The sequence below is a fragment of the Cricetulus griseus genome, chromosome 2, assembly GCF_003668045.3.
Source record: "Cricetulus griseus strain 17A/GY chromosome 2, alternate assembly CriGri-PICRH-1.0, whole genome shotgun sequence".
Lineage (NCBI taxonomy): Eukaryota > Metazoa > Chordata > Mammalia > Rodentia > Cricetidae > Cricetulus > Cricetulus griseus.
The window spans coordinates 200394960-200417715 of record NC_048595.1 but is presented as its reverse complement, the minus strand read 5'-3'; the positions used below and the strand labels follow the sequence as shown (position 1 = coordinate 200417715).

Here is a 22756-nt window from a genome sequence, read left to right as displayed (position 1 = left end):
CCTGGTAAGCAATCAGAGCCTAGTGAAGAGAATTAAATGAGGAGGTAAAGTGTGAGAAAGGAGCGGGGAGCCAGTACAGTACTATCCCTCCTCTATCAGTAGAAGAAGCTGTTAGCAGTTGCTAGTGTTATGACTGGACACATCCTTCCCGGCTCAAACACACTGCAGTCTGCAAAGCCAGCAGTAGATTGCAGTCCTCTGCAGTCCAGCCAGATCGGCAGAATTTGTGTAATTGTGTTTTCTGTTATAGCTAGACTACAGAATTGAAGGTGTGCCTTTGGTGGGGCATTTGAGGGTAAAAACAATGAAAGTTTTTCTTGTCACAAGACAGACTGCTCTAGTGTTTTAAGAACATAGACTTATATTGGGCAGAGCAGAACTAAATGTGACCCTCACAACACTCCTAAATATGAATTTCCTTGATATTCAGTCTGGGCCATGTAATTTAATTTTCTCCTAAAAGTGATATGTTATATGTTTCATTTTAGCATCCCATATGAAATGTCCCGTTTGGTATTTTTGACTGGATGCATGAAAATATTGAAGGGCCAACTAATCGAGTAATACTGCCCTGGGAGCACATTGATTTGCCATGTTAACAGCAAACTCCCTTTGTGATTTTTGCAGCCCCGACAGCCCAACCCTGACTGGCGTTACTCTGCTTCGCTCAGAGCAGGCATGCACAGGTATGTATGTCCTTCCTTCCTTCCTTTCTTCTCTTGGGAGTAACTTGAAGTGGGTTCTGTTAGATAAACTGTATCTCCCCAGGCCAGAAGCAGCTGTTTAAATTCAGACGCTTTAAAAATTGTGCCCCGGGAATGCAATTATTTTTGTCTCCATGATTATTTCTTGAAACCTTGGAAGTAATCAGTGCCAAATGCTTATTGAGTACTGGGAAATGAAAATGCTATGTGGAATCATTGGCAGGTTTCTGTACTTTCACCAAAATTCTTACAAGGATGTGTCAGCTTAAAAGCTTTGGTATCAACGTAAAACTATTTTAAATTTCCTGTGATGATTCAGACTCCTTCATCCCCTCTCTCATCTACACTTTGTCTCTCTTAAAATTTTAATTTATAAAAATCAGACGCTTTCAAATTTGACTACATTATGAATGTATATACATACATTGTTTCCCATTTCCTATTCCTTGTTCTCCTAGCTTACCCTATTACATACTGTTAGCCACAATAAATGATAGCCATTGTTGTTTATGCTTGCCCCTGAGAGAATCTTCTGTCTTCTCCATCATTTTGCTCTCTTATTGTTACCAATATCATGGGCTCTTTAGAGATGAGCCATGTTTATTGAATATCTGGAGACCAAATCTAGCTTGCTTTAGATCAACTTAGAGTAATAGCATTACTCAAGACCCAGATTTAATATAGTTTTGTCTTGTCTACTTTGTCTCTTTGACAGTAACTGATTCCCAGAGTGTGTCCATGCCATGGGGCCAAATGAAAGAGTCGTTATTTGTGACTGTCTTTGAAAACCAGATAGGGGGCTCAAGAAATTAATGATTATATTAGCAAAAGGATTTAACTTTGAAGAAGAAATGAACTCCAGACTTTAAGCCCCTCAGAATATCTGGGCAATTATTGAGTCTTCATCAAACCTAGGACAATGTCCAAAGAGAAAGCTTGTAGAATAGTATGTGTAGAATTAATGAAAATATAATTTTGGCTCATTAAACATGCATTAGATTAAAATAAAGTAGTGCCTTCTCAAGCTTACAAATGATCAGAGATCATTATGTGGGTGCTATTTCTGAATCAGGAGCAATCAGGGAAGGACTGAAGATTGGTAACGGGCTTGTTGAGATGTCATGCTGGAACCAGGCTCATAATTTTAAGCTAGAAACACTCATGCAGATGCTCTTCTGTGAGGCACCAGAGGAATTGTTTATACTCATTAAAGATGACCTGTGCTTTTGTCTGCAGCTGAGATGTTTGTGTCGTTGTGCACTAGGTAAATTAAGCTCTTTTTTCAGTATCAGCTTTTACTATTTCGATTGAATTCATGCTTTGCTTGAAAGGTACCAAGGCTGTGAGGTGCAGCTTTTTTTAAAACTGTGGTTAAAATAAACTATTAAAGAATTGTCACTTTCTCGTCCCATAAGCAAATGGACAAAGCTGTTCCTGTTCAGGTTTCAGTTAGGATATTAAGAGATTTAAATGGTAAGAAGAAAGGAAATACAATTTGAAACTAAAACATTGTATCTTTTCCATGGTGTAGTGCATTGAACATGTATCAGAGCTGGGAAATAAAGAATGTTCCCTTTTCGCAGAGCATCAGCTTCTTGATCTGTCTAACCTTCGGTATCATGTCACTTGTATTTTACTTTTCAGATCTGCTTTGAGCTGAACTGATTGCAGGGAAGTTACATCTTTATGTCCACATAATTTTCTGGTAGATTCCCAAACTTCCAAAGGACATAAATATTTACAAAAAATGAGAAAATTCTACTTTGTAGATGAAGATAGCAGTGTTAGGTCACAGCTTAGTCAGGGGATTACCCCGAGTGTTTGGAGTGAAAGAGCAAGGGACTGCTTGGATGTAGGATCCTCTTTCCTATTCAACTTATGACCCACCATATCATTATGAGGCCTTCACTCAGTCACTGAGGCTTTGGTAACTTAATTTGAGGATAAACAAATGTCTACTTAAAAGTGTCCTCCAATTTTGGAGAATTTCCCCAGCTACTGAGTTGGGATCCCATTTTCCTTCTTCCTCTGAAGTTCTGATGTGCACTATAGCTATAGACATACATCAATAGACACAGTGCTCTTCCTGTCCTTGGATAGTTTGTTTTCTCTCTGCTAGCCTCCAGGTGTCTCTCTTTCAGGTCAGGTCCCAGCGGTATTTTATGCTGAATTAATCTCTTCTGAATGTGGACCTATGAATTGTTGTGATTGGGTTTCTCTTGTCTTAGGATATGTTGGGTAGGTCACCTGTTTGTAGAACAATACAGAAAAAAATAAAAGAGAAGTAATGCTAAGAATTATTCAGGGTTGGTGGCAGACAATACTTTTATTACTGTCTGTCCATACTACTATTTCTTGTAATATATACATATTATATATATATATATATATATATATATACATATATATATATATATATATTCTTTCAGGAAAACTAACAAAATAGTTAGTGGGCTGGGTATGGTAACACATGCCTATAACGCCAACTGCTTGGGAGACAGATAGAGAAAACCAGCAACTTTAAAGCCAGTTTCAAAGCCAGTCCTCTTAGTATCATGCTGTCTTAAAATAAATTAGGAAGGGTTGGAGATGTAACTCAGTGATAGAGACCTTTGCAAGTATGTATGAGACCTAGGGTTAATGGGCACCCCCACTCCCAGGAGTGAGTTGGGTAGCCAAACTGATATTACTGCTGACAATATTAGTGTTTTTTAACATGAGAGAGGGTTGGGAGTTTGGAGAACAAGCTTCCTTCATCATCACTGAGATGTTAAAATGACATTTGTCGTCTTGTGGGTCTTTTGTTAGATTTAATGAGCACCACAAGGTATTAATGAAAACCAAAACCACCAAAGATAGAACCCGTTATTATCACTGTGGCACAGCAGGCAGTAAGTCAGCAATGGTTTTTCACTTTTACAAGGTGACTGTTCAGCAGTAATGGTTGCAGTTTAAGCATGAGCAGGGAGTGTTAGCTGCAGACCTCCCTTCATAATGGAGGCAATTTCTGAGGGTGGGAGAAGAGTTGAAAAAGCATTAATGGTCTAACTGTTATCTGGGTCTATTTGTTTCCTCAGCTCTGTGCACCTGGAGGAGGCTGGCATTCTACGGGCTGGTCCAGGAGGACCTGATCAGCAGTGGCCAACAGTATCCAGTGCAACACCAGGTAAAGAGTCAGGATCTCTCTCTCTTTTTGTTTGGGTTCTGGAAATTGGTCAAATGACCTGGTTTTGTAAGAGATGGCTCCTTTTTTATTCTTTCCTATAAACTCGGTCTCTGTATATAAACAACTGTTTTGATTTTATGCTTGAAGTTCTTCAAGAGTTGAAAATAGATAAACAAGAACTTATTACATCTGTTTTCATTTTAGAGACTGAAGAAATAGAAGTTTGGGTTGAACCCACATTCATAGAGCTTCTGAGCAGCAGAGATAGGGTTCAAACACAAGTGTATCCAGGCATATGTAACAGGGCTGCAGAGTATGCTGCTTTGTTAAGAATCCACCCATATTAAAATGAGTACATGCTAAGAGCACTAGCTGTTCTTCCAGAGGACCTGGGTTCTATTCCCAGCAACCACATGGAGGCTCACAACTGTCTGTAACTCCAGTTCCAGGGGATCTAGTATCCTTACACCAATGCACATAAAATAAAGTTAAATAAAGTATTGGGGCTGGAGAGATGGCTCAGTAGTTAAAATGAGTACATGCACACATACATAAAAGATGACGTAAGAAGGTATATGTGAGGACTTCTTTCTAAAAATAAATAATCGGATGCCTTTCAAATGGTTAGGCTGAATAGCATGTGCAGCTAAGGGCCTGGTTTCTGCTGACAACTCTAAGGATTTTTCATTTATTCTAATCAAGCAGCATTTGCTATTTATGAGCGTTTCACAAGTCAACTAAAAGTAAGATTTGTCAAAAATGCACAAGTTGAAGCAATTTATCAGACAGCTAATATTGGCAGATGGCAAGGATAAGAACAAGAGTCCATTGAACAAATCTGCAACCCCAGTGCCAATGAACAAATGACTGAGGAGTGTGTTCTCAGAATAGTAAATGTAGGGTGAGGAGGCACCTAGACACTTCCGAGCTACTCAAAGCCACATGTGAAGTCATGCCTGGTCATCCTACCTTTAGGCTTACTCCTGTTGTCATAGAGACATTATAGGTTAGTTTGGTGAGCTAGGAGCTAGCTTTAAATATAGCTTCCCATGAATGACATTGGTTGATATAAATTTCTAGACACATGTGAAATAGGAACATTTATGGGTTATTTCATGTTTTTGACCCAGGTTTCTTCTTCATATTCAAAAGGATATTAGGAATATATGTCCCTAATGCATGCATGTGTACACACCACACATACACATACCATGCATTTACTACTGGTCAGCAAGTAGAATGCATCCAAGTTCTTTTTCTTTATTTTTTTTATTGTTGAGCATTACATACATGTATACAATGAAACATAATTTATCTAATTCCCATGTACCCCTTCCGAGTTTCCTTATGTATTCCCAACATATCCCTTCCTAACTTCATGTCATTTATTTTGATAGCTCACTAAGTCCAGTTAGTGCTGCCCATATGTGCATGGGTGTGGGGCCATGCACTGGAGAACCGGAAACCTACCAGTGGCAATTTCTCTCTCCTCCATCATCCATCCACTGCCAATAGCTTCTTAGGGAGGAGTGGTGCTTGGAGATCATCTATCCCAACTATTCATGACCCATGTTTTTGATGGAGACAGATGATGAATTTCCATTGCTTTTCTTTTTTGCTGGCTGCTGACACATGACTCATGGCCCTCGTGGAATGGGGAGAGCTCACATTTTCTAATTACTCCGTGGTGACCTAACCATGCTTTTTGAAATGCCCCCACACCAATTACATGAAGTTAAAAGGGTTCTCCTCTGCCTTCTGCCCTGTCCTTTGTACTTTTTGGCATTAGAACTCAAAGTGTGATTTTTGTTGTTTGTCAAAGAATGGTGTGACAACTAAGATTTAGAGTGAGGGCTGAGCTGAATTCCAATGCCATGCTTACTCACTGAGTGCACATAGACAAAGTTCCTAAATGCATATCTTTTAAACTGTTCTTTCTGTAAGTTGAGTGTAGCGATGCCTTTGTTATTGACTTGCCATGAGAACAAAAGGAAAAGAAGGGCCGAAGACAATGGTTGACATGTAGCATCAATGCATATGCCTTTTTGGGGAAATACTTAGGTGGTGCATAATCTACTCTCTGGCCCTGACTTACAACCTCCTGGCTAGAATTTTCAGTGGTTTCCATTTGTAGCCCAGATACGGGTCCTTTGAGGTTACCTGGGTCATTCACTCATCTATACAGTCCAGTTACCCACCACTACCCTCCTGGACTTGGGATGAGGAGGGTTTATTTGTTGTTCCCTGGAGAAAAGGAAAATGCTTCTCCAAATTTGATTTTCAATCCCAAACAAATCCTATTTTTCACTGATTGTGTTATTCTTAGTGCTTCATGACGAAGGTGCAGTTGCTTCTGGAAGGTTTCTTTCTTGTGCTTGCAGGTCCTTTCACTTGTGTCTGAGATGTTCTAGTGTCTTGCCAAACTGTTCTTTTCATACCAACACTGGCAGTGGCTGTAACCATAGGCACAAAGGACCTGGACCTGCTGTGCCCTGCTCCTTATTCATGTGTGTGCTTCTTGGAGTTGCTTTCCCTTTTTAATTCTTCTGCTTTGTTGGTAAGCTGTTCATTTAATTTCACAGTCTGCAGAAGCCTAGAATAAAGAAGCCATATTCTGAAGGGATCAATGGGGGCTACAGGTGATGTTTTATGTAGGATAAACAAGTCAGGCATTAAATTGGTTAATTCTGATGATTGGCCCCTGTTCTCCAGCTCTGCCTTTTGTGTAAGCAGCACTGGATCACATGCCTCCTTATTTCCCTCCAGCTTCCCATGAGACTGAGCACAGAGAAAATTAGCTAAGCAGAGAATGCACAAAATATGGTTACAGCCCCTGCAAGGATAGAGGAATGTGTTTTAGAGAGAGGGATGTTAGAGGGCCAAACACGGACAGGTGTTACAACTTTTTAACTTTGTCTGGGTGAATGACCTGAAAAAGTCTTAATGAATATTCTCTTGGGATTAACTCCCAGAGGAAATCCCAAGAGATTCTAAAAAAGATGGGCCCTGCCTGCCAGGAAACTGGTTTGGCTATCTGTGGTGGGTGGGTCAGGCTGCCCTTGCCTACTAGTTCTTCAAGGTTCCTCAAGAGCTACAAGATATGTGCAAACTGGTTGTGATAGTGCACACTTTAGCACAAGGGAGGCTGATGTAGTAGCAGGATCTCAAGTTGAGGCCAGCATAATCTACATGGAAAACTCTCTCTAGGAAAAAAAATCCACTCCAAATAAAACAACAACAACACAACAACAACAACAACAACAACAACAAACAACAACAACAAAAACCCACTAAACTATCCACTAAAGCAAATGTAAAAATATTTTAGAGTGGGAAATCCAACTGGATCTTCCAAGTTCTGCATCCATGGAGTCAGCCAACCACAAATAAAAATATGAGGCAAAAAAATGCATCTGTACCAGACACATACAGGCCTTGCTACTCTTTCCTAAATAGTACAAAGTAAAAATGTACATAGCGTTTTCATTGTATTAGGCATTGTCACTCATCTGGAGATGATATGAAGTACAGAGGAGGGTCTATGATATGTATTACAGGCAATCACTACACCTTTTGCATTTTACATGTGATTTGAACCTCAACTGATTTGGGTGTCTGTGGTGGTCCAGGAGTCCATTCCCCTAGGGATAACAGGGGATAATAACTGTTCTCTATATTTATCAGAAGAGCTCAGGGAATCCCAAGGCACATAACATTGCCAAAGATAACATTATAGCCTGTGAAGCAAGGCCCAGGGGACCTGGGACTAAGCAGTGAAAGATTAATTGAGTGGGATAGGCTCTAAGGCAGTGAGACTTAGCTAGAGAACTCAGGGTACTAGACAGTGGTTCTCTTAGTGTAGTTTCTGCTGTAGAGTACCAACGACATCTAGGGACTTGCTAGAAATGAAGAGTGTTCAGAAGAACTCCCCATGTAGTCTCAGTGCACCCTAAAATTTAGGAATTTGTCTAGAGGTGGGTTTGGTGATTCAGGTCTGTAAGCTCTCCTACTCAGGGGGCTGCCAACAGGGGGGATTGCAAATTCAAGGCCAACTTGGACAACTTAATGAGACACTGTCTCAAAATAAAAAGTGAAAAGAGCAGTAGAATGTAACTCCATGCTAGATTACTTACCTATCATGTGGGAAGCCCTGGGCTCAGTCCCCAGTGTTGAAGTCACAATCAGTAACAGCAAAAATGAATTGGGCTAGAGTAAATATTTCTGATGTTACTAGTATGTTTAGAGGCTCTGAAACTGAGGAAGCCATCTGTTTATGATTCTTGTGGGAAGCAGGGTCCTTTCCCAGACCCCAGAGATAATTGTTAAACACCCAAATGCCAGACTCAGAGCAACCTTCCTTGGATTTTTTTTTTTCTGTGCCACTTGGTTGCTGTATGTCCCCAAGACCTTTCTGTGCTCAGTTTCTTTTTCAGTAAAATGGACATAAGTGTAGTGTCTTCCTTATGAGGTCATTAGGAGAATTAAATGACATAGAACTCATATATTGAAGGGTCCAAAGAAAAACAATTAGTAAAAAAACAGCTATTTTTTTTGTGTGATTTCTCATAGAAGAGACGACTTTATCCTTTACTTTCAAAATTTAAGCCTGAGTTTCTCTGAGTCGCCTCTTTTGGGAGGCTATGCTACTGAGATTTTATTTAAGTGCCTGTCTCTCTATTTCCTTGTAGGATTGCTTTTGTCCTGGTTTGTGGCCTCTCTTTACTTTGTGGGAAATTGACATGATTGTGTGTCCTAGTTTTATAGGGAGATCCAAGCACTTATTAATTTTATAGATTTTTGCCTTTCTGACCAAGCCAAGTCCTCAAGGAAAGGCTCCATCTCTAATCAGTCCTCCCAAAGAAACTATATTCCTTTAGTTCTTTTGGAGTCCATTTAGGAGGCTGTCAACATCTTTTATGTCTCATGAGTGAGTGCAGCCTCAGGCTCTTTGGGGAGAATTTAGAGAGAGAGCATGCTGTTCCACTAACCTGCTCACCCTGGACTTCAGCTGTTGTCATGGCAATGCTGGTCCTGGTAGGTGTGTACATATCCTTATTAGGATAAAAAAAAAATGAGTTCAGGGATCTCGTGAGTGGGGCAGCTCTTCTCTATGTCTTTCACTGTCACCTTCCACTTGACAGTCCAGGAAAAGAGCTCTGTGTAATGATCTCAGGAAAGCAAACCTGTGGAAGATGCAATTTCATTGTCTGGGGGTTCGAAGCTCATTATGCTTGGTGGAGTGGTCTATGTAGCCCATGATAGACAAAGATGTGTTTGTTATAGCCTGGCCTGGGGGATGATATCAAGGTGGCAAAGGAAGGATTAAGCCTGGAGAAGCCAGGAAGCTTTGTTGCCTCTGTCTATGTGTCCTTTCTTCATCTCCTACTTGGAGAGACACTCTGTATCTTTTTTTTTTTTTTTTTTTTTTTGGCTGTGTAGGTAAAAGGATGGGGTTGAGAATATCCTGGTATTCTGAGGATTTATTTATTTATTTATTTATTTATTTATTTATTTATAAGAAGTACCTTCTGCAGTAGTTCTCTACCCTGTGTGTTTTCTGTATATTTCCTTCATACCAATTTTTTCTGGATTGGTAACTCAAGGCAAAATACAACCAGGGTTGAAACCCTGTTATGCACTAAGAAATTTCTTCCTTCTCAGTGGCCTCAAATGGAAACTCTATGTCTTCTGGAAATTACCCAACCTTGTATACACTCATGTGTGCTTCTTGACACACATTTTGAAGACATATGCAGTGAGGAGAGATGGACATCAATAACTGTTCCCTAAGGCTGCAGTTTTCTTCAGACCCCAAAGATGCAAAGACACAAGCTAATGCTGGGCCAAACAAACAAACAATCAATCAAACAAACAAAAAGGACCTTAATAGTAGTTTCTCTGGTTATCATTGATCCATTTGACATGTTGACTACATTGGAGCAATAGAGTATGGTTCCTGAGGAAATTCCTCCTGACAACTTTTGACTATGTTTTAGAAAAGTCATATATTTTATTCTTTTGTTTAATAGTTGTGTGGAGCCAGCTGTGATGATACACACATGTAAAGCAGCACTCAGGAGGCTGAGGCAGGAGGATTGTCAAGAGTTCAAGGGTGGCCTGGCCTATATACTGAGTTTCAGGCCAAACTATATAGTAAGATCCAATCTTTAAAAGAAGAAAGAAAGAAAGAAAGAAAGGAAGGAAGGAAGAAAGAACGAAAGAAAGGAAAAAGAAACAAGTTTTCTAAAATGCTTTTCTAGTTCTTGCTATTCACTTTGACTGTTTTTGTTGCATTTTTAAAGCCCTCTATCAACAGTCAGAGTCAGGTTTTGCCAGGGAGATCCTATTGTAAAGAGCCCAAGAAAGGGAGAATTTCACAATTTTTCCACTTGACTCAGCTCAAAACTAAAGACAACAGGCTGCTTGCTATTTGCGAGCTTTGTGGGGAAGGGGAAATGGAGGGTGGAGTCTGCACTTCCTTCTGTGAGGAAGATCAGGATTGTTTAGATTAGGGGTCTGGGAACTCCTGTTTTCAAGGTCTGCTTCCTATGGACGGGTTTACAGTAGAATTATCATGACAATTCAGAATGGTGTTAAGCATTGCAGTTCCAGAGAGTCTTGCTCTACCCCTCACCCACACTGGCTATCATTAAACTAAAGCCTGCCATGGTGATAGCAAGGGACTTTTATGGCAAGAATTTTTGGAGACAGTCAGCCAAAGGAACTTGAAAAATTCATCTTCCCAGAAGCAGTCAGCCTTGCAGTTGAGAAGGTCACTGCCTAATCTGGAGAAACATATTCAGGTCAAGCATTGGCTGTAGACCAGGGGTCTCTAGGGAAGAGCCATCAGGCTTCTGATAGCTGGAAACAAGCTTGAGAATTGCAAGGGGACTTTCTCTGACTTGGCACTTGAAGTCTCATTGCTCTCAATCAGCAAAAGGGGGGGAAGCAGAGATGGAAGCTGCTCTAATCTACCTTCTGAAGCCAGACACTGCCTCAGCAACAGTCTTGTCTACCTTCTAGGGACAGGACTAGGGAAAGGATGGAAGGAGCCAGTACTAGAGGAGATATTACCAAAGGATATCCAGGAAAAGAAATGTTTGCACTCCAGTTTAAGCAGGAAATTGAGAGCTTTGTAGAAATTTGAGGTATGAAGAAGTAGCTTTGGATGGCCAGGTTTGGGTCCACAAGAGAAAAGAGGCAATGAGAGCTTCGTTATTACTAGAGTCATATCTCTTACCTGCTGTATCCCAAATCCTTGGTCTTTAGATGACAGGTTTCATCATATGTTTAAAAAAAAAAAAGACTTAAAAATGAGTGAGGGTTGCTTTGTAGACAACAGTCTAAATAAGCAAGGTCACTGTTGATGATTCAATAAAAGTCAGCAGATTGAGTTTATGTCCAACAAAAGTCTACCCTGTGTCCAGAATGGCATGCTGGGCCAAAACTGTTCCCATCATTAGTTGGAGTCAGATGAATACCCTAAAACCACTGAAAATGTGAGCAACAGATGCTCACTCACCAACCTGAATGAAGAGAGGCTGGATTTTTTGGGGGGAGGGGAATCACTGGGTGTGTAGACAATTCTTAGGAAGACCCATTTGAGTCTGTAAATTTGATGATGAGCCACAGAGCACAGAATTTTCCTTTTTAGCTAAAGTCTACAAGGAGGCTGTTCCCTACCTCCTCCTAGGACTGGATATAGAACTCAGTGCCTTGTTGCACGGCAAGTGCTTTGCCAACTGAATGTATCCCAGTCCTCTTCTTAGGAAAACAAAATGAAACAAACAACAAAACCCAACAACCCTAAATCACATAAACAGCCCTAGGGAGATTTTCCCAGTGAGTTTATTAGTAGGAGGGTCTTTGATGTGTGTGTGTGTGCGCGCGCGCGCGCGCGCGCGCGCGCTGTGTGTGTGTGTGTGTGTGTGTGTGTGTGTGTGTGTGTGTAAGTGCATGTGGAGGTCAAAGGACAACTTCAGGTGTCATTCCTCAGGGGCCTTCCACCTTTATTTAGAGACAGGGTCTCTCACTGGGCAGCAAGCTCTAAGGATCAATCTGTTTTTGTCTCCTTGGTAGAGGGTTATAAGCATGCAACACCATGATTGACCCTTTTTAAAAACATCAGTCTGGGAATCAAACTCATGTCTTTGTGCTTGTTTTTGTTTGTTTGTTTGTTTGTTTGTTTGTTTTTTTCGAGACAGGGCTTCTCTGTGTAGCTTTGGAGCCTATCCTGGCACTCGCTCTGGAGACCAGGCTGGCCTTGAACTCACAGAGATCCGCCTGCCTCTGCCTCCCAAGTGCTGGGATTAAAGATGTGCGCCACCAACGCCTGGCTGTCTTTGTGCTTGTAAAACAAGCAGTTTACCAATAGAGCTTCTCCCCAGTCCTTACACAACTCTAAGAGAGAAGTACATTATCATTCCCATGTTTCAGAGAAGGAAACTGAGGCTTATGGGAAATCAGTGATTTCCTTACATCACACAGCTGACCAAAGGGTTTTGCTCACTTTTATAGTCTCAGTGTCAAGTGAAAGGCCCCCACACACCAATGCTTAAGAAAAAATTGTTGAACTCATTAATGAATACAGTGCCACAGGCAGCATTTCAACCCACATCTTTCTGTCATATTGTCCCCATGGCAGGTAAAGAGAATAGGTTGACAGTTTCATTGTCTCAGCTCTAGGCCAGTGAGAGGCCTAAACGGGTTTAATGTTATTGCTATCTCAAGTTAACATAAATTTTGTGATTTCAGATATCACAGATTATTATCTTACAGTTTTGGAAGTCAGAGTCCCAAATGGGGATAAATCATGGTGTGTTTTAGACACTCAAAGCAAGGATACACTTCCCTTCAATTGCCAATAGCATGTTTCATCTTTCCATCTGATTACCACCCCCAACACCTTTGGTATCCATATTTGCATGAATAGTGTGTTCATAAAAATTTAGGAATTCTCTAAGAAATACATGATTACCTTGTCATGCTTCCTGTGTCTTTATGGGTCTTCTGTAGCAGAATAATTAATATCCCTTTCTACTACCAGTCTGTATAAAGTAGTTGAGGCCTTTTCTATTCCGTCTCTCAAATTCTTCCAGTCTCTACCCATTGCCCAATTCCAAAGCTCCCTTTACAGTTTTAGTTACTTGTAAAGGCATCATTTTGCCTTAGGGTACAAATTACATCTCTATATCCAAAGACCACCAAAGCAAATGAACACAAAATATGTAGTTTAAAACAGTGTAACTTGATTATCATATCTGATTTGAAGATCAGAAGCCCAAAGTAGGCTTCACTGGCTACAATAATGGAGTTGGAGGGGTTATATGTCTTTTAGAGGCTCTCTAGAAGGACCTCTTGAAGTTGGGCATGGAGGCACATAACTGTAATTACAACACTGTGATGCTAACAGCTGGGAGGCTTAGGAGGGAAGATGTGGAGTTCTAGGCCAGTGTTGGTAGCATAGCATGACACTGTCCCAAAAGTCATTAGAAGAATAAATAAGAGGACCCATGTGTTAATACTTTGTAGCTTTTAGAGACTGCCTGAATTTCTAAACTTTTGGGCCCTTGTTTCAACTTCAAATTCAACAATGTAGCATCTGCAAATCTTTCTCTTTAATTTCTAAGGACATTGTAAATGTGCTGAGCTTGCCTAGCTAATCCAGCATAATCTGTCTAAAGATCTTTAATCATATATAATTAAGATCACTTTTATCATGCAATACAATATATTCACAGGTCCTGGAAATTAGGATAGGGACCTCTTTCAGAGAGGGGCACATCATTTTCCCTACCGTGGGATCTTTGGTGTTCAAATAGAGGTGGCCATGCATGGGTTGATAGTTTAATAAAGGTGGAGGTAAATTAAGATACATATTAGGAAAATGAAGGGGGTATAGTAATTGCAGACTAGACTTTGAATCCTTTTATGAATTGTCCTAATTCTAGTTGAGACTAATTAATCATCTTTCCTCTCCAAATCTTAACTAATTTCCTGAGGTTGGTGTGATGGCTAAGCAGGTGAAGTGCTTATCTTGCAAGCCTGGCAACCCAAGTTCGATTCCTGGAACCCACATGAAAGTGGAAGGAAAGACCCAACTCCACAGAGTTGTTCTCTGATTTCTGTGCGCTTACAGTGAAATGTGCACTGCCCACAATAGTATATATATATATATATATATATATATATATATATATATATATATTACTATATATAATTAAAAAAACAGGTACAAGGAGCTGAATGATCAAAGTTAGTATGATTATTACTGGCAAAGATACTTTGAAGAATATTATCAGGGCCTCCAATTTCCAAAACAAAGGGGATGAAAATAAAAAGCTTTCTGTCGTTCCACCTACCCCCAGTGCCCACCACCCCCATGGGAAGAGAGAGCTATCCTAGTTTATGGATTACTCAGTACAAGTTGGGGAGAATAGAGAAAAAATTTAGGTAAGGTATATTGTGAATAGATAGTGACTGCTGGTGTGTGGCACAATCCATTTAAAATCAGGCTTTCCATGCCCCTCCTCCCCAAACTGAATAAACAGTTATTTCCTATGAACAGTAAACAAAGGAATAGGAGTAAAGGTCTCTTCCTTTCTAGCTCTTTCCTGAGCACACCACCCTAAGGATAGAAGAGTCCATATGGTAATCATTCCCCTCTCTGTGGACAGCAGAGGAAATGTGGGCAGAAAGGGAGTAACTCCCACTACATTATCATGTTAAGGCCTGAGATTGACTGCTATGCACCTGGCTTAGAAATTGTGTTCTACCGATTGGGGAGAGACAGGAGAAGACACACCCTGCATCATCCCAAAGCTTATCCAGAAGAGTAACCGTGGGGCGTTATAGCTGCTAAAAAATGTCACTGTCTACAAAGTGATGTCAGGAAACAGTCAATGCATGTGGCCTGTCTTCTCTGCTTCTGATGTCTGTGCCTAGGAGGAAGGAATTAAATGTACAATTAGGACTTTCTTGAAGAATAGGAGAGGATAGTTAAGAGCCTGACCAGTAGATATCTGTCTGCACTGGAGGCTTGAGGAGTGGGAAGTGCTTTAGCCAGTATTCTTCTTTATCTTTCCAGGTTTTCCTCAAAGCTGCTCCCTACATTAGAGACAGGAGTTGGGTAATTTGGGCCTAGTGCTCTGGGTTTATAGGTACGTCAAGGTTTGTTTGATTCTTAGGTGTACCTTGAACAAGAACCTGGGTTGACACCAGCTTCCTCCCAAGATGTAATAGGCGAGGCACTTCCAAAGCCTCTCTACACTCATCACTCTGTCCTCCCACTGCTGATGGCCATGAGGCCTTGGGCTCATGAGAGACCCTCCTCAGGGGCATAGTCTTCTATGAGTTCTGTATGGACTGAGATGTTGCAGTATTGCTCCTGAGGTCTGCTGTCGTGGGACTGTTTAGTCAGTGGCCAGTGTCACTTCAGTTTGCTTCTGTCCAACTAAGAATGAGTTGATTCCACATAATTGCCTCTGGGAAATTTCTTTTGGAGGTATGGCCTTTTTGGTGTTTTATCTTTGACTCTAGAGTTTTAGAAGTATACATTAGCTTCTGTGATCTTTCTCACTCAGGGTCACAACCTTGCCTCCAGGATAATAGCCTCTAAGTGGCTGTGATTTTAAAGGTACTCGGAAGATCTTTACACCAATCATGGGCCAGGCGGGTTGTTACAATTCCATTGTGGTCTACCAGCATTTATTCCTGTTCTCTCTTTCTATCCTTCATTGCCACCCCACCTCCCACATATAGATGAAGAAGTGAAATACTGCCTTCTTGCCAGAGATACTTCCCTTGGCTTGGGAAGTACCCAAGTATTTGCAAGTACCCACGTACTCAAGTATTGAGTTTAGTTGGGACCTTCTGTAGAACCATCAGCCATTAATTAAGCCCTTACATCAAAGCAGGTTCTAATCCAGCTGATATGATTAAAATTTTAATTGTATAACAGTTCTTTCCTCGTAATTAGTCATAGAGAATAGAAACATGAAAAGTAAGATAGAAATACGAGGGGGGAGGAAGCTGGGCATTCAGAATGCCTGACTCTTTTGTACTCATTACAAACTTCATGTAAGTCAATTGAGCTCATTCATCTTCTCTGAGAGTCTCCCCAAATTACTTTTGCAAGATACAACCCTTTCTCTACAGCCATCTATGGAAGCCTAGATGATGGAATTGGAAGTCTACAGACCATGTCAGATATTATTTGGCATTTAGTGTGATATATAGAAGAATGGAGAGTATGATGCAGAGAGAAAGAAAATTCCCAGCAAAGGAAACAATACATGAAAAAAAAAAGTCACAAGAAGTAAATAATCTTGGTGACTAGGAGCCATGCACTTGGTGGGTGGGGTAGGAAAGTAAATGGGAACTGATATCAGGAAGGCAAACTAAAGCTAGTTTTTACAGGCCTTAAATACTCTGATTTTAAAAAAAAAGCAACAACTGATAGTTTTACTCTCTGGCAGTAGAGCTCCAGGGTTTGTTTTTAGGAAATGCTTTAAAGCTCTTTCAGCTCTACCAAATCTTCAAGTATCAGCCTGTCAGGTGTCAGGATGAGTGAGTGAATAAGCTAAGAAAAAAAGCCTTTCCCTCTCTCAAACTGGACTGGCTGGTTTTGTGTGTCAACTTGACACAAACTGGAGTAATCAGAGAGGAAGGAGCCTTAGTTGAGGAAATGTCTCCATGAGATCCAGCAATTAGTGATTACTGGGGGAGGGCTCAGTCCTTGGTGCCATCCCTGGGCTGATGGTCCTGGGTTGTATAAGAAAGAAGGCTGAGCAAGCCATGGGAGGCATGCCAGCAAGCAGAACCCCTCCATGGCTTCTGAGTCAGCTCCTGCCTCCAGCCAGGTTCTTGCCCTGTTTGAGTCCCTGTCCTGACTTCCTTCATATTGAAGAAACAGCAATATGAAAGTATGAGCCAAATAAACCCTCTCCTCCCCAGCTTGCTTTTTGATCATGATGTTTCATTGCAGCAAAAGAAACAAACCCTAATTAAGACACAAACCAAGTTTAGAAACTTTAGGATAGGGAAGTAAAGGGAGGCAAATCCAACATTACCCACCCAAGTACATTCTTACAAATACATAGGACTGGGTTGAGAATGTTCTTCATCAATTTAGGGGGACCTGGTGTGATCATATCTGAGGAAGTGTAGATCATGAAGGCAGGTGTGTTTAAAGCTGGTTTTATATTACCACAGTTTACTGAAATAGCACTTCACAGTGCCAAAATCTTTTGTACCACCCAATTAATGCAATGATATGTAAAACAGGGGTGATTGGGTAGTGCCTGAATGTTGCTCTGAATGGTTTTGTATCAAGCACCAAAAAAATGCTACCAGCACTCTTTTCACTAAATTTAAAGCTCTTAAGTTATTACAATGCCTGGCACTCAAAGTAAGACTTGAAACATTTTTTGCCATGTTAAATGGCTGCGATTGAAGTATGTAGGTCAGGGTGGTGGTGGTGGTGAAGGTCTTCCATGCTCCTGTCATCTTGCTACCGTGGCGTTCTGACAGATTCTCCATTTTGTGTCCTCAATGCAGAGATATCACTACTCGTCTAGAAATGGTTGCTTGAGGCTGAGAAGTGACACAGCAACACAGAGCCTGGGATCGCTGCCAAATTCCAAGAAGCACAGATTGAGCAGAGAGGGGGAGGGGAGAGCAGAAAAGTTTGAAAGAGTAACCCAAGGCAGGGGATGCTTTCTCGGTAGGGGGACTGTCTGTGCCTCACACACTTCTGGGTAGGGCAGGGAGTGGGAACGCTCTTGGAAGTGACTATCACGGGGCTGGAGGAGGGTGCTAGCTGTGGGATCTAGGGCTAGGCTAGGGTAATTTCACTGGGATCTAGGTCTAGGCTAGGCTAGTTTCACTGGCCACTTCATTTAGGAAGACTTCTCGGTCAGTCCCTAAGAAACTTGGGACAAATGGCTAACTGTGGTCTGTTAGCATACCAAAACAGCACTCCTGCCCTGTAGGCTCATTTGGTACCTGTGGCTTCTCCCAGCAGTCTCACCTTGCCACTACCCTAGACCTCTCCAGGCCAGGGCCTTCACTTTCACTTCCCTTCCCCCAGATTCTACTTTGTTTGATTTTGTTGTTTTTCTAGCCAGGGTTTCTCTGTATAGCCTTGGCTGTCCTGGAACTCACTTTGTAGACTAGGCTGGCCTGGAACTCGAAGATCCGCTTGCCTCTGCTTCCCCGGCGGCGTGTGCTACCAGCACCTAGCTCTCCCCTTCTTATTCTTATATAAACCTGCCAGTTTGACCCTGCACACTCTCAGCTCCTGTCTTGGCTGGCTTTGGGCCTCTTTGCCACTTGGACTCTCTTTCTTTTCTCTCTCTCACTCTGCCCTTCTCTTCTCATGGCCCAGTTCGGTCTGGACTTTCCCAGATGCCTCTGGCTGTTCTCTCCCTCCTATCTCCAATAAAATTCTTCTCCTCAACCATACCTAGGAGCCATCATGTCCTCATTTTCATATAATCACTATCTTGAGACTCTTAATTTCTTATCAACCTCCTTTCCCCCATTTTCATGAAGCACTGTGAGGTATGGGTTCCGATATACACAACAATGATATAGTGCCTTGAGTTTTGAACTAGGCTGAGCGTGTGTTTGTTTTGATCTTTTTCTGTTTGATTTAGTTATGAAACAAAAATTATGAAAATCAAATCCCTAATGAACTAAAACAATGAGCAATGCCTCATTCTCTACCTGGCTAGTAACAAGTACTTCAGAAACATAGTGACTATCTCCCAGAATGCCCATAAAAGTTTTAGAGATAAAATATAATTATATTATTGGTGTATAGTAAATAGTATGATACTATTTACATAAAGATGCCATTCTCTCAACTATTCTTCTTCAGTGAGGCAATCATTGCTAGCAATTTTGTGAGCATCCTCCAAATAGTTTTTAATTTATAAGTTTTACTTATTTACAGGATTTCTTTAAAGAAGGAAATATGGTGCCCCCCTCCCACATGCAGAAACGCATGCCTGGGGGGCCCCATGGATATTCTGCTTCAGAGTGGTAGATTGGTTACTATTGCTAAAACCAGACTGATTGATTTTCTATCACCCATAGTCTGTAGTTTACATAGAGTTCACTCTATCAAACATTTAAAACATTTGTTAAGTCCTATAATATATGCCTTTTTCATAAGTCAAAGCAGGATTTGACATGCATATTAGTGTATAGTTCTATGTATATGTATATATTTTAGTTTTCTTTTTATTCTTTGTCTTTCACATCATACATCTTGATCCTGTTTATTTCCCTATCCATTCTTATCTGACCTCTACCCTTGCAAACTTCCCCCCAAAATAAAATTTAAGAGAAAAAGAGGAAAAAAAATCTTATCATGGAAGGTGCAGTGTGACACCGTGAGCCACTAAGTAAACCCTTTTATCCATATATCTTTACTTGCGTGTTTTCATTGCAAATAAAGATATATGGAACTTGTCTGGTTCAAGGCCTCTGGTTTCTGCTACACTATTGATGCTGGGCCCTCACTGGGGACCCCTCTTGGATATCTTGTTGTTGTTCTGTGGAGATGCTGCAGCTTTGGGTCTGCAGGACCAGTCCCTTCATGTGCTCCAGCAGATCATAGACGGGATGGATACTGGGGTGGGCCAACTCATAACCCTGGTTCTAGGCCTGGGTTGCAGGGTTGGTTAGCTCACCAGCTCTCCCCTGTTCTCACCACCAGGGTGAGCACTCCAGCATTGCCCTGGCTAGTTCATCCCTTGAAGTGATGAGCAGGGGGGGGGGGCGGGGGGGGGGGCAGTGTTCCTGGTTTCATGTCCTCAGAGTCGGCTCTCCCAAACCTACACCATCAGGGCCAGCTCTCTGTGTTGCCTAGTGGAGGTACAAGCAGCTGGTGAGGGCAGGGCCAGCTTCCCCACTCTTCTGACCTCAGGGCCAGTTCTCCCAGCTGCCAAGGCAGGAGGGGTTTGGGGTGGGAGATCATTCCCCTCCCCCATACCACCATATGGCAGATGAGGGGCAGAGTTAGATCGCCCATGCTCAAGGACTGTCTCACCTGAACACCCACCCACACCCCAACACACCCCCATCAATAGGGTCATCTCTACTGTGCTGCCCAGGTGTTTTTTTTAATACTTTTAAAAATGCTTATGTTTGCTGGGCAGTGGTGGCACACACCTTTAATCCCAGCACTCAGGAGGCAGAGGCAGGTGGATCTCTGTGAGTTCGAGACCAGCCTAATCTACAAGAGCTAGTTCCAGGACAGCCTCTAAAGGCACAGAGAACCCTGTCTCAATCCCCCCCCACCAATGCTTAAGTTTAACAAATATGTAAGTCAGTAAAATAGGTCTACATCATTCTCTAATAAGGCAGGTAGTACTAAGCAGTAGGCTGATATATAATTCATTTTTATTCAGTTTCTTTTTAGCTTCTTCATTTGTAAGCAATGCAATATATGTATTCTTGTACAAACCATGTCTTAATACATTTCCACTAATATCTGTGTAAGATGTATTTCTAGAAGAAGGATTGTGAGGCCATAGGGTATGAAAATAACAACTTAGTGTTGTTATCTGTGGTTGTACAGTAACTGTGACACCTTTCCTTCTGACCCCCTCCCCCCATCTGTGCTATATGTCTAATACAGTAACACTATCATTAGGAGTCTTAGCCTCCATACTGAGAGTCCTGGAGCAGAGAGAGGAGAGAATTTACTTGTAAGCGACAATAGTAATAGTTAAAATGTACTCAAACAGTATACCAGGTACTCCTAAGCACTTAGCCCATTAAGCTATTGTTATGCCCATTTATCTGCTTAGGAACTTGAAATAGGGTTTAAATAGTGAAAGGAGTTCAGGAATTGAAGCATGGCCATTTCATATTATGAGTGGTGTTTTTATGTGTTGGACATACTGTCTCTAGGAAATTGAACATATCACCATGCCAGTTACTCTACCTTAAAATTCATTTACTTGGGGGTTGGAGATTTAGCTCAGTGGTAAAGCTCTTGCCTAGCGAGTGCAAGGCCCTGGGTTTGGTCCTCAGCTCCAGAAAAACAAAATTTCATTTACTTGGCCAGTGTGATGGCACACCCCTTTAATCCCAGCAGAGGCAGGCCAATCTCTGTGAGTTCGAGGTCAGCCTGGTCTACAAAACAAGTTCCAGGACAGCTAGGGCTACACAGAGAAAACCTGTCTCGAAAAACAAACACAAAATTCATTGACTTACCTATTTTGCATACTATATTGTAACTCTTCAAGAACAGGTCACCTTTCCATAGTCACTTTCCTGATTCATATCCATGTTCTTTTTTTGTGGGGGGTGGGGAGGGTGGGAAAGGTGTCGGGTGGGGAGGAGTTGGGGGGCTTCCGAGACAGGGTTTCTCTGTGGCTTGGAGGCCGTCCTGGAACTAGCTCTTCTAGACCAGGCTGGTATCAAACTCACAGAGATCCGCCTGCCTCTGCCTCCTGAGTGCTGGGATTAAAGGCGTGCGCCACCACCATCTGGCCCTATCCATATTCTTAATGCCTTCCATGTAATGGCTACTGTGCTGTAAATAGATAGTGGTAAGAGTAATAAAGCTTCTGAGGAGGGATTTTCTGCATTTTACAGATAGAAACCATCAAACCACTGTTAACAAAATAATATAGGAGAAAAGAGAAGAAAGCAGAATAGTAGAGATGTGCTTGCTCCCATGCCTAACATTGTTGCCTCTTCCTGAGGCCCCAAGAATCCCTCCCTCCCTCTCAACCACTTCTAAACTGGAAAGTGTCACTGTGGGTGGTCCTCAGTGACACCTGGGAGGGGCAGACCCTCTGGGAAAAGGTCCCTGGAAAAGACATTTCCTGGAAGGACTGCCCACAGAAATAGGTTAACTGTGGTGATATATTATTTATGATTTATTAAAGCTTGCCTGAGGGTTCAGAAAGCAAGGTCAGCCACAAGCCACAGAAGCAGGCACACACAGGATTAAGGAGACAGATCTCTGTGAGTCTAAGGCCACCCAGATCTACACAAGATTGATCCAATCCTGAAGAGAAACAGCTCACACAAAGATTATCTCAGCACCTGGGATCACACACCTTTAATTCCAACACTAGAGAGGCATAAAAGATAGGAGCAGGGTCTTCAGCATTCAGTATCAGGCACTCACTCTCCAGTCACAGTGAGGATAGTAAGACATTGAAGTCTCAGGATTCTCCAGCCACACTGAGGAGAGGCTTCAGTCTGAAGTTTGGTGGAGGCAGAACCGCATTTCAGTCTGAATTAGAGTGAGAGCTAGTAGCCAACTGCTTTGCTTTTCTGATCTTCAGCTTGAAGCTTGAACCCCAATATCAGTCTCTGGGTCTTTTATTTTTCGTGTTACAATTAACAGTGTACTGTGACCCTAAAGGAATTGTACATACTAATGATAACCATTCTTTATTTCAGTCTCCTCATGCCAGGCATCATTCTCTGTAATTTATGAGCCTTGTCTCTTTTTAATGCTCACAACCCCATTGGGTGGATATTGTTAGAGAACATTGTTAGGTGGCTGTGTTTTGCATATGAAATGATAGGCGCCAGAGGCCAAGTGAATGCTCACGGTTTCACAGCAGGTAAGTATCGGAGATGAGACTGCAGTTCAAATCTTCGAGCTCTCCTGCAGAACCTGAAGTCTAAGCAGTTTCCTTCGTGTGTAATAATCAGCTGCCACGGAGGAGTAGGATATTTGAGAAGAAAGGCTGTAAAGGGAAATTGCTTTTTCTAAAGGACCTAAACAACCAAGAAATAAAACAGAGAAAACCGGCAGCATGAACCCTGGCTGGGTTATGGAGGACATTGAAAAAAGTTTGTTTGTTTTTTCAAGTAGAAGGTAGGAAGGTTTGAGACCAGCCATTCCAGT

General features: G+C 41.7%; 1 protein-coding gene across 2 annotated transcripts in view; it reads left to right on the top strand.

The window, feature by feature from the left end:
- Pcdhac2 (protocadherin alpha subfamily C, 2) overlaps positions 1 to 22756 on the top strand; it is a 197572-nt gene that overhangs the window by 163340 nt on the left and 11476 nt on the right. For both annotated transcript variants that reach the window (XM_035440185.1, XM_027398102.2), the window contains 2 exons: positions 628 to 686; positions 3782 to 3870. In XM_035440185.1, the coding sequence (XP_035296076.1) occupies positions 628 to 686; positions 3782 to 3870 (148 nt within the window). The remainder of the gene's footprint in view (positions 1 to 627; positions 687 to 3781; positions 3871 to 22756) is intronic.